The following is a 12,189-nucleotide window of genomic DNA, read 5'->3' as shown; positions in this document are numbered from 1 at the left end:
TAAGGGAAATGAATGTGTTGCAACAATGTTGTGTGTGTAAAAGACATTCAATTGGTAAGGGTGACTCAACAAGTGCAAATTGTCTCAATCAACATGTGTGAGGCCACAATACATCTATTGGTAGAGGAATATATTGTCTAAACATCATGTGAAGATAACAAAATAACAATTCAAGTCATTGAACCTTTCATTAAGCTCATAGTCCAAGCAATCCATAAGGATGATTTAGTTAAACATGCATTATCTAAACATCATGTGAGAGGTACAAAATATCTATTGGGAGAGGAATAAATTGTCTAGACACATGTGAAAGATACAACATATCATAACTAGTCATTAATCCTTCATTAAGATCAAAATTCCATTACACCACAATATTAGAGCATATGCTTCTTGCATTCAAAAGCATGGAACATCAAAGAACAAGCATGAATTGTTTCCCCAACTAACACTACACTACTTAAAAGAGAAGCACAATCCATCAAGGAATAAGTATGAACCATCTAGAGACATAACAAGAGCATTACATTAATAACTTTATATTTTGACAATCTCAAGATTAAAGGCATTAATACACATAGACATGCATCAATAACATTAAATCTAGAGGTGAGCATCTACTCTAGCATACATAGACATATAGATAGAGAAAATGATCAATTAGAAGCATTAATCCATAGAACTCAATGAATAATCAAGATCTTCATAAGTTCAAGAGTCAAAATATGCATTACAACACAAATCCCTCAAAATTACACAAGATTAGAATATAGAAAACATGCTTGGGGCTAAGTCTAGCCCCAAAAGGATGTCTAGCCACTCATGATGATGAAGCTCCAACCCTCAAGGGCTAAATCCATGGTGAAAATCTGCTCCTTGATGATGAAGGTCTCCTCCAAAGGTTGCTCTAGCTTCCTCCCTTCTTCCTCTTCAAGAATAGCCTCCAAGATGATTTTCAATGTGTGACAAGAGACTCCCTCAAAAAGTGTATCATATTCCTTATATAGGTAGGTCAAATACACCCCATGATGAGCTGTGGTCGTGTAAGGCATATTCTCCAATGATTGGATGAAGGACGGAATAAATGAGCTGGACTTTAACTTTTTCTCGCTGGAGGAAGTTCGATCGATCGAACCTTAACTTGGATCTATCGAAAATGGGTTCGATCGATCGAACTGCATCTTAGATCGATCGAAGTGGTCTGACTCCTCCGGATAAGGACAAGGCTGGGATATTTTCAAGATATTTATGGGTAAAAAGACAAAAGTGGTTGGCAGGCGTACAGCTGTGGATAAGATCAATCATTTGAATAGGACAAAATAGGGTTCGATCGATCGAAGGTGATGTTTGATCGATCGAACTTGGAATTTCAGCAAAGGCTAAGGTTGGATCTATCGAGAAGTACTGCGATCGATCATAGATGTTCAATCGATCGAACTCTAAGTTGGATCTATCGAACTTTTCAGCTGCAAAACTTGATTCCTTTTTGCTCCTTTCTTTCTCCACTTTGCTCCCTCCTTTGGTTTATCTCAGGATTGCTTCAATTAAGCTCTTATTTGGCTGAGTTAGCTTAATTTTGGAATTAGTGCCTGAAAATATAAATAATACGTAATAAGTCTAAAACGGCAAAGTAAGATAGATAAAGGTACTAGAATGCTTAAGCTTAACGGGTTTAAATGCGCACTTTTCAGTGCTCATCAACTTATATATTTCAACAGACCGGTCCAAGAAAAGTGTGACCGGTTGCACTTCTCCGGATTGTAATCCTCGAAGCAATCAGATTCCATAGCCTCAACGAAGTCTGAGGGGTGAGGAGGATGCAAATAGTGATTTTCTCTCGAAAATGAGATTTAGGGTTAAGAGTGGGGTCTGAAAATAAGGTTTGGGTTCTTACCATATTATTATCCTCCCTCCAGCTATTCTGAATTCAGATGGGAACATCTCACTGCAAGAACTTATGTGTTGGGTGGGGTCGGAGAGATTTAGACTTAGCGTGGATGATCAACCAAAACTAAGTCGGCTGCATTCTTTTTCGGCACTTAACAAACTAGCTTTAGTTATTCTTTTCCTCCTAGTTTGGTTTCAACTTTCCGGTTAATTGGTAAGTTCTGTTGAATATAAAAACAAAAGGGAAACATATGCTTTTTGAATTGTATAGATGTTGCATTTATTGCCATTGCATGTCCTCAGCTTTGTGGTAATGCTTCTTAAACCCAACCATCTAAAATTGGTTTAGGTACGTACCCTTGGGACCACCACATTGTAAAATTAAGTATGTGGTTTGGTTTTGTGATGGCAAGTCCTTTTTTTTTTTTTTTTTTCGAGACGATAATGTTAGACATCTTAGAACACTCCATTTCCTCCATCCTACATTCATCGGATAATTACTGATAAAGAACATACATACACAAGGGCGAATCCAGGAATTGTCAATGGGGGGAGCTAGTATTCATAAGCAAAATTTTTTTGAATGGGTTAAAAAGGGGGGCTAATACTACTATTAATTTTTTTTTTAAAAAAAAAAAATTGGGATGAACATACTATACTAAAAATTTTTGTTTTTTTTTTTTTTTTTGGGGGGGGGGGGGGGGGGCTCAAGCCCCCCTCTGTGTCCGCCACTGTACATACATTCATTGAATAATTACCAGTAAAGAACCTTACCATTGCTTTTAGCCTTTCACATCCATTTCTCTCCCATTCAATGTCAGGGGTAGACCTCCAGAATGTGAGGTGGCAACCTCCCATTCAACATTTTAATTATATATTAGAAAGAGTAGTGATATTTGGGCTGAACTAGCAAAGTGAATTGACCTACAAGTTTTGATATCTTTACCAAAAATAAAAAAGTGAAGGGTCCCACTTTTTTATATTTTGCATACATGATCGATCAAAACTTGTAGGTCAAACCTTTAAGTAATCTGTTAAGAATCATTTTCCTATTAGGAATCATTGCTCCAAGTGATTTTAAAATTTCAAGATAACAATGACAATGCGGATTTGAGTACGAGAGAGAGCAACCGTTTTCGTAAATATATGGGCAAATGTTAGTGTACCTCTGAGCTTTTCCCTCTTTAACATCAAAATATGCCTAGCAATACTTATAGACTCTATTGCTCAATTCTAGTTGACTCTACGTATGTGATATAAATAAAATATAATGAAAATTAAAAGCTTAATATGGAATCCATTAATTTGGATCTTTAAATGCCAGCCAAAACTGAATAAAATTAGAGGTGGGTCATTTGTCATTTGAAATGTTAACAAAATGATAATAATAATTAAATAAAAAATCTTTTTACAAACAAATTAGTTAATTCACTCAGATTACTAAATCGAAAAAAAATATCAAAATTATTTATTTATATTTTATTCTAATACTGAATTGGCCATTACTGTCGGACACCAAGGTGGAAACAATAGTAATGTCACACCCAAAATTTTAACACAAGAACTACTTGTCCTTCATGAAAGAACTACGATGAATCCCATCATTCAATTTAATAACCATAAGAGTCCGACAAATCTTATACAAATCCATAAATAGAGGTGAAATTCCCTCTAATATAACAGAACATCTATGACCACTGAATCAACTCGATAAAGTTTCATAAAACATTAACTTTATTACAATAATCATAATAAAGGAAAACTAAGCTAAAATAAATCAATGCGCAACGAGCTATAATCCGTCCCCGTCGCGTGTCACCATCACGTTCTTACTCTACGAGCACCTGAAATGTGATAATAGGGTGAGCTCACAAGCTCAGAAAGAAATGCTAAACACAATCATCATTCAGCAAGTTAACCATACCTTATATTCCCAGATATAAAATCAACTCAATTAAGTGTATTACTAAAGAATTTTATAATCTCCAATTAATTATAAACTCAACAACATTATTTACTTTTATTAAATCTACATAACTTATATGAGCCCCGGGCTCTCATCCAATAGAGTGGTGTGAATCGTATAGTCCCTGGCTACCGAAAACACACGTGTGGCTGGATTATACGTCTACTCCCCAGATGATCCCTGATCACGTCCACACAATAAGGGCTCATTAGACCCATGGCCATAATAAAGGGTAGTGCACTCCCAAATAGGTAAGTCCCTGACCATACCCAAAAGTCATCATAGGGTTAGTCCTTGACTACCCCTCCAACTAACCAACTCATCCATTAATTATTAATTATGGTGAATTATAAAAAAAAAAAATTATTAATTAATAATAATTAATGCATAAAAATACACCTTTAATTACCCAATTATGAGAATTACAATTAAACTTTTAGGAAAATCCCACTAAACTATCATGTGATCGGGTAACTTAAAATTATCTTCAACCACAGTTCATATGTCCTATACAACCTACTGATACTAGTCAAATAGTATTTATATATGTATATACAAAACATTATTCATGTGGTTTAATGGTCACTAACCCACATCACCTTAGTCACGTTTTCCAGCCAACAGTAGTGTCATTTCAATGCTAGAGAAAGTTAAATAATTAAATATAATTTTTATAGTCACATGTAATCAAAGCCCAGCCCAGTGTCTTTTCCTTAATATAGATATATTGTTTAACTGATAACCATGAAACCAACTTTATATACTTTAGATGTCTTAAAGTCCAACACTGATAATCAACTATATATACTTACAGATATACACCCGTATACAGAATGCCTAGAGACCTAACACTATAATTTCCATGCTTATAAACAGACTTAATAAGTAATATCATGTAAGTAAATATCTAATTTATTGCATTTATATAGATAATTCAATTACACATTTAATCTATACTTAATTGATACTCAACATCAGAAATTCATAATTCCACATTAGAAATTTATACAAAAGACTAAATAATGAACGAGTCTACATTAGGAATTCATACATCAATATATATGTAACTAAATTTATATGCCAGTTAAGTTTCTAAAAAAATATATATATATAACAGTGTATTATATATATGTATGAAGATATATATATATATATATATATATATATATATATATATATATATATAGATCTACTCATTAATGACTATTCACATAATTTAGAAAATAAAGACTTACATTAGGATAGCATACAATTCTTACCCAAATGATACTATTTAACACAGATCCTTTGAATTGCTCAATTAACAATTATAAGTGTGTATGTAAATATAATATCATTATATATAAACAAATAATGTACAACTATCTTCAACAAGTACCTAATATTAACAAGATGATCTATATACTATAGGACATAGAATTCAAAATTTAATATTAAAACTTTAATAAGCAAGTTAGTTGTATATATAAAATTATAAGGCAAGATTAACTTGCCTAAAAAAGATAACGCTACTCCTTCTTCACGTATATGACTTTTAATCACCTCTCCTTCTAGCCACTGCAGAAGGTTGACTATGCTTTAGTTATCGGTACCTAGGAATTAACGTGATAAGAGTTTAAGGTAGGTTTTGAGAAAGACGGTGTTTTCTTTTTGTTTTTCCTCACCTAAAACAATACAAACTCTAATATAGATATTATCTTTAGAGTTTTAAGTCAAATAAAACTCTTTTTAAAATTTCAAAATAATAGGATAACACAACCATAATCCGTTCCCAAAAAAAAAAAACATACGTACATATCTTATATATATTATATATATATATATATATATATATATATATTTTATTATTATTATTTTTAAAGATATTACATTCTATCCTCCTAGAAAGAAATTTCGTCCTCAAAGTTTGCGTACCTTATTCGAATAAATGTGGTTATTTTTCTTTCATTTCTGACTTTAGCTCCCAGGTAGCCTCTCTTTCGTCCTGATGATTCCACTGCACCTTCACTAGAGGTATTTCTGCCCGCCTTAACTGTTTCACCATACTGTCAATGATGCGAACAGGAGTCTCAACATAGGTTGCATTAGGACGCAACTGAACTTCTGTGCAGTCAACTGCCTGAGTTTCATCCCTCAAGCACCTCCTCAACATAGAGACATGGAAAACATCATGAACAGCAGATAGTTTGGGTGGTAAGGCCAATCTATATGCCACTTTCCCAATCCTTTATGTAATCTCAAAAGGTCCAATAAATCGAGGAGCTAGCTTCCCTTTCTTCCTACCAAATCTCGCAGCCTCCTTCATTGGTGACACTTTCAAAAACACCAAGTCACCTATACTAAACTCCAAAGCACGACGGCGTCGATCTGCATAGCTCTTCTGTCGACTCTGAGCTATGCGAAGTCGATCTCGAATGATGGCAACCTTTTCCGTAGTCTATTGTACCAACTCTGGCCCCAGAAAACTACCATCACCAACCTCAGCCCAACATACAGGTGAACGACAAGGTCTACCATAAAATGCCTCATACAGTGCCATACCGATACTAACCTGATAGCTATTATTATAAGCGAACTCAACCAGTGGAATATGATCCTCCCAACTGCCCCGAAAATCTAGTGCACAAGCACGAAACATATCCTCCAACACCTGAATGACCCTCTCGGACTGACCATCAGTTTGAGGATGAAAAGCAGTGCTCAAACTCAAAGGAGTGCCAAAAGCTGCATGAAAACTACTTCAAAACCGAGATGAAAAATGAGGATCATGATCTGAAACAATAGACACTGGCACTCCATGGAGCTTAACTATGTCTCTGATGTAAATCTTACACAATTCCTTTACAGTATCAATAGCTCGGATGGGTAGAAAATGAGCTGACTTAGTTAATCGGTCCACTATCACCCATACTGTATCATGGTTATGTGTCGACCTCGGTAACCCCACAACAAAATCCATCGTCACATGCTCCCATTTCCACTCAGGCACAGGCAAAGGCTGTAATAGTCCTGCTGGTCTCTGGTGCTCAGCCTTCACTCGCTGACAAGTGAGACATCTAGATACAAACTCTGCCACATCACGTTTCATGCATTCCTACCAGAACTGCCTCTTAAGATCATGATACATCTTAGTGCCACCTGGGTGCACTGTGTACCTAGAGTGGTGTGCCTCCTCTAGAATCTCTTTCTTGAGGTCTGCTAAGTCTGGAACACATAGCCTACCTCGAAATCTCATACTACCATCAACTCCACACGTCCAGTCCACATCACCCTCATCATTGGTAGCCTTAACTGCTTTAGCCTGTAACCTGTCATCTTGGTTCTGAGCATAAATGATCCGGTTGATTAAAGTCAGTTGTATAATCAAACTACAAAGAAGAGCCCCTTTACTCTGAGAACTCGGCATGATAGAAAACTCTGCCAATGCCTCTAACATCATCCACTCTTGAATCATCATAAAGGTAACTAATCCTCTCGGTTTCCAACTCAAGGCATCTGCTACCACATTCGCCTTTCCAGGATGATACTGAAGGGTCATATCAAAATCCTTCATCTTCTCCATCCACCTCTGTTGCCTCATATTCAACTCTTTCTGAGTGTAGAGGTATTTGAGGCTCTTGTGATCAGAGAATAACTCAAATTCCTTGCCATACAAATAATGCCTCCACACCTTCACTACAAGAACCACTACTGCCAACTCCAAGTCATGTGTAGGGTAATTCTGCTCATGTGGCTTAAGCTGCCTAGAGGCATACGCTACCACCTTATCATCTTGCATCAAAACACAGCCAAGACCCTGATGTGATGCATCTATGTAGATCACAAATCTCTCACCACTAATAGGAATGGTAAGAATTGGTGCCGAAGTCAATCTCGTCTTCAGCTCCTCAAATGCCTGCTCACAGCGGTGGTTCCAAACAAACTTCACATCCTTTCGAGTCAAACGGGTCAAAGGTGCAGCAATCTTGGAGAAACCCTCAATGAAGCGCCTGTAGTATCTTGCCAATCCCAAGAAACTACGAATCTCAGTGACAGTAGTAGGCTATTTCCAACTCATTACAGCCTCCACCTTGGCAGAATCTACTGAAACTCCATCCTTAGAGATCACATGCCCCAAAAACTGAATCTGCTCCTGCCAAAAGTCACACTTCTCAAACTTAGCATAGAGCTAATGCTCACGCAAAGTTTAAAGTGTAATGCTCAAGTGTCTCTCATGCTCCTCCTTAGTCTTGGAATATATCAGAATGTCATCAACAAATACCACAACAAACTTATCTAAGTAGGGTCGAAACACTCGGTTCATCAAATCCATAAAAGCTGCCGGAGCGTTAATTAACCCAAAAGGCATGACTAAAAACTCATAGAGGCCATAACGAGTCCTGAAGGCAGTTTTAGGAATATCCTCCTCCCTAATCCTCAACTGATGGTAACCAGTCCTCAAGTCAATCTTAGAGAACAACTGCGCCCCTCTGAGTTGATCAAACAGATCATCAATGCATGGCAATGGGTACTTGTTCTTAATAGTAACCTTATTCAGCGCACAGTAGTCAACACATAAGCGGAGTGACCTATCCTTCTTCTTAACAAATAGAACAGGTGCTCCCCAAGGTGATGTGCTTGGTCGAATAAACCCCCGATCTTGCAACTCTTGAGTTTGCTTCTTCAACTCACTCAATTCAACTGGCGCCATTCTGTAAGGTGCCATAGAGATAGGTGAAATACCAGGAGTGAGGTCGATGCAGAAATCCACTGCCCTCCTAGGAGGCAAACCCGGAATATCTTGAAACACATCTACATACTCTGACACTATAGGTAACTGCTCTATAGTCACGCATTGCTCAACCACCTCAATGTGTGCAAGAAATCCCATAGTCATGGTGCCCTCGAACTCCCCACACTTATATCGAGAAGGAAACTGTCCCGGAACTGAGAATACAATAATCCTCTCATGACAGTCCAACTGAGCATGATATCTAGCCAACCAATCCATACTCAATATAGCATCAAAGTCTCTCATACGTAATACTATCAAATCAATAGGATACTCCAACTCCCCAATTGTAACAGGACAAGCACAACATATTCTATCAAGTGTCGTCGTGCTCCCGAGTGGAGTTGTAATAGATAGGGCATTACTCATATGTCCAGGTTCTAATCCCAGTGTGTCCACAAATGATAGTGCAATAAAAGAATATGAAGAACCTGAATCAAATAGTATTCTAGCTATACTGCTATAAATAGTAAATGTACCTTCCACTGCTGGTGGTGCACGGTCCTGTCTCCCATCTGGAACAACTGCATAAACCCTTGCACCTCCTTGCTGCTGTGGTGCATGACCTTTCTGCTGGTTATTCTTGTGAGGCTTGGGACAATTACGAGCCAAGTGTCCTTGCTCACGACAATTATAGCAATGCCCATTAAACTGATATGGCTGTGCATCATTAGGTATGGCTGGTACTATAGCTGTGGATTGTTCACCTTCACCCACTCTCTGCCATTTCTCTGCTTGCCAATCTTGTCTACCCCTCTACCAAGATTGACCCTGCCAGTTTCTCTGAGTCTGTTGCTGCTGACCCCTCTGATTCTGTTGAGAGTTGCTCTGGTTCTGTTAAAAGCTGCTAGCCCCCTTACTTTTCTATTCTGCCCTACGCTCCTTCTGTTTCTGAAAGGCAATGTTATTGTTCTCCTTTACTACCATGGCACATTCCACCACTTTAGCATAAGTGTCAAAACGATGACCCACCATAAACTTCTTCACATGAGAGATCAACCCCCGCTCAAACTTTTTGACTTTGTGTAACTCGTTCGCAACAATGTGAGGAGCGAATCGGGATAGCTCTGTAAACTTCCTCTCGTACTCACTGACTGACATATCATTATTCTGTTCCAGCTGCATGAACTCAGTTGCCTTCTTCTCATCCACTAATTCTGGAAAGTATTTGTCATTGAACCGAGTTTTAAAATCATCCCAGGTCATAGTTGTAATGTCCACAACCATCTTAGTCTCTGATTACCACCACTGGCGCCCCTCACCAGATAAAAAAAATGCACCAATCTTCCTTTTCTGCACCTCAGTGCAGTCCATCATCTCAAAATATCTTTCCAAATCTTCAATCCACTTCTCGGCATCAAGTGGATCGGTAGATCTGACGAAATCAACAGCCCCCAATTTGTGGATATCTCTGATAAATCCAATCATAGGATTCGGAGCATGAAGTGCATCCTCCAACTGAACATCGTCATGGTTAACACCACCACGACCAGCACCTCCCTGACCTCTGCCTCTAGCAGGTCATCCTCTGCCTCTTCCAGCTCCTGACATCCTATTTTCAGTAAAGAATGTCAATGATAAGTCTCACATGTAATTTATACTTTAACTGGAGTATGGTAAGAGAGCAATAATTCGTATAAGTATATGCTCTTATTCTTACTATCACTTCTCTTAGCCAGGTAATTCTTAACCTAGGCTCTGATACCAAACTGTCACACCCCAAATTTTAACACAAGAACTACTTGTCCTTCATAAAAGAACTACGATGAATCCCATCATTCAATTTAATAACCATAAGAGTCTGACAAATCTTATACAAATCCATAAATAGAGGTGAAATTCCCTCTAATATAACAGAACATCTATGACAACTGAATCAACTCGATAAAGTTTCATAAAACATTAACTTTATTACAATAATCATAATAAAGAAAAACCAAGCTAAAGTAAATCAATGCGCAACGAGCTATAATCTGTCCCCGTCGTGTGTCACCATCACGTTCTTACTCTACGAGCACCTGAAATGTGATAATGGGGTGAGCTCACAAGCTCAGCAAGAAATGCTAAACACAATCATCGTTCAGCAAGTTAACCATACCTTATATTCCCATATATAAAATCAACTCAATTAAGTGTATTACTAAAGAATTTTATAATCTCCAATTAATTATAAACTCAACAACATTATTTACTTTTATTAAATCTACATAACTTATAAGAGCCCCGGGCTCTTATCCAATAGAGTGGTGTGAATCGTATAGCCCCTGACTACCGAAAACACACGTGTGGCTGGATTATACGTCTACTCCCCAGATGATCCCTGATCACGTCCACACAATAAGGGCTTATTAGACCCATGGCCATAATAAAGGGTAGTGCACTCCCAAATAGGTAAGTCCCTGACCATAGGGTTAGTCCTTGACTACCCCTCCAACTAACCAACTCATCCATTAATTATTAATTATGGTGAATTATAAAAAAAAATATTATTAATTAATAATAATTAATGCATAAAAATGCACCTTTGATTACCCAATTATGAGAATAACAATTAAACTTTTAGGAAATTTCCCACTGAACTATCATGTGATCGGGTAACTTAAAATTATCTTCAACCACAGTTCATATGTCTTATACAACCTATTGATACTAGTCAAATAGTATTTATATATGTATATACAAAACATTATTCATGTGGTTTAATGGTCACTAACCCACATCACCTTAGTCACGTTTTCCAGCCAACAGTAGTGTCATTTCAATGCTAGAGAAAGTTAAATAATCAAATATAATTTTTATAGTCACATGTAATCAAAGCCCAGCCCAGTGTCTTTTCCTTAATATAGATATATTGTTTAACTGATAACCATGAAACCAACTTTATATACTTTAGATGTCTTAAAGTCCAACACTGATAATCAACTATATATACTTACAGATATACACCCGTATACAGAATGCCCAGAGACCCAACACTATAATTTCTATGCTTATAAACAGACTTAATAAGTAATATCATGTAAGTAAATATCTAATTTATTGCATTTATATAGATAATTCAATTACACATTTAGTCTATACTTAATTGATACTCAACATCAGAAATTCATAATTCCACATTAGAAATTTATACAAAAGACTAAATAATGAACGAGTCTACATTAGGAATTCATACATCAATATATATGTAACTAAATTTATATGCCAGTTAAGTTTCTAAAAAAATATATATATATAACAGTGTATTATATATATGTATTAAGATATATATATATATATATATATATATATATATATCTACTCATTAATGACTATTCACACAATTTACAAAATAAAGACTTACATCAGGATAGCATACAATTCTTACCCAAATGATACTATTTAACACAGATCCTTTGAATTGCTCAATTAACAACTGTAAGTGTGTATGTAAATATAATATCATTATATATAAACAAATAATGTACAACTATCTTCAACAAGTACCTAATATTAACAAGATGATCTATATACTATAGAACACAGAATTCAAAATTTAATATTAAAACTTTAATAAGTAAGTTAG

General features: G+C 36.4%; 1 protein-coding gene across 1 annotated transcript; it reads right to left on the bottom strand.

The window, feature by feature from the left end:
• Nucleotides 1-6,947: 6,947 nt before the first annotated feature.
• Nucleotides 6,948-9,851, bottom strand: LOC132272482 (uncharacterized). The gene is made up of 3 exons (XM_059773625.1): nt 9,549-9,851; nt 8,115-9,380; nt 6,948-7,895 (listed from the first exon to the last, which is right to left on the bottom strand). Exons 1-3 carry the CDS (start codon nt 9,849-9,851, stop codon nt 6,948-6,950), a joined length of 2,517 nt encoding a protein of 838 aa, XP_059629608.1.
• Nucleotides 9,852-12,189: the final 2,338 nt, after the last annotated feature.

Source organism: Cornus florida, unplaced genomic scaffold (assembly GCF_030987335.1).
Source record: "Cornus florida cultivar Cherokee Brave unplaced genomic scaffold, ASM3098733v1 CherokeeBrave_3.0.0_Hap2_Chr09, whole genome shotgun sequence".
NCBI lineage: Eukaryota > Viridiplantae > Streptophyta > Magnoliopsida > Cornales > Cornaceae > Cornus > Cornus florida.
The sequence above is the reverse complement of the archived record's forward strand: the minus strand, read 5'-3'. Positions and strand labels throughout refer to the sequence as shown.

Bases quoted from the DNA above. Each gene is read 5' to 3' on its own strand.
- LOC132272482 (XM_059773625.1), bottom strand. From the start codon at position 9,851: ATGGTTGTGGACATTACAACTATGACCTGGGATGATTTTAAAACTCGG. The intron at 9,381-9,548 runs GTAGTAAAGGAG...CAATCTTGGTAG, and splicing joins AAGTGGTGGAATGTGCCATG to AGGGGTAGACAAGATTGGCA. The intron at 7,896-8,114 runs GTATTTGTTGAT...AGTTGGAAATAG, and splicing joins ACTTAGATAAGTTTGTTGTG to CCTACTACTGTCACTGAGAT.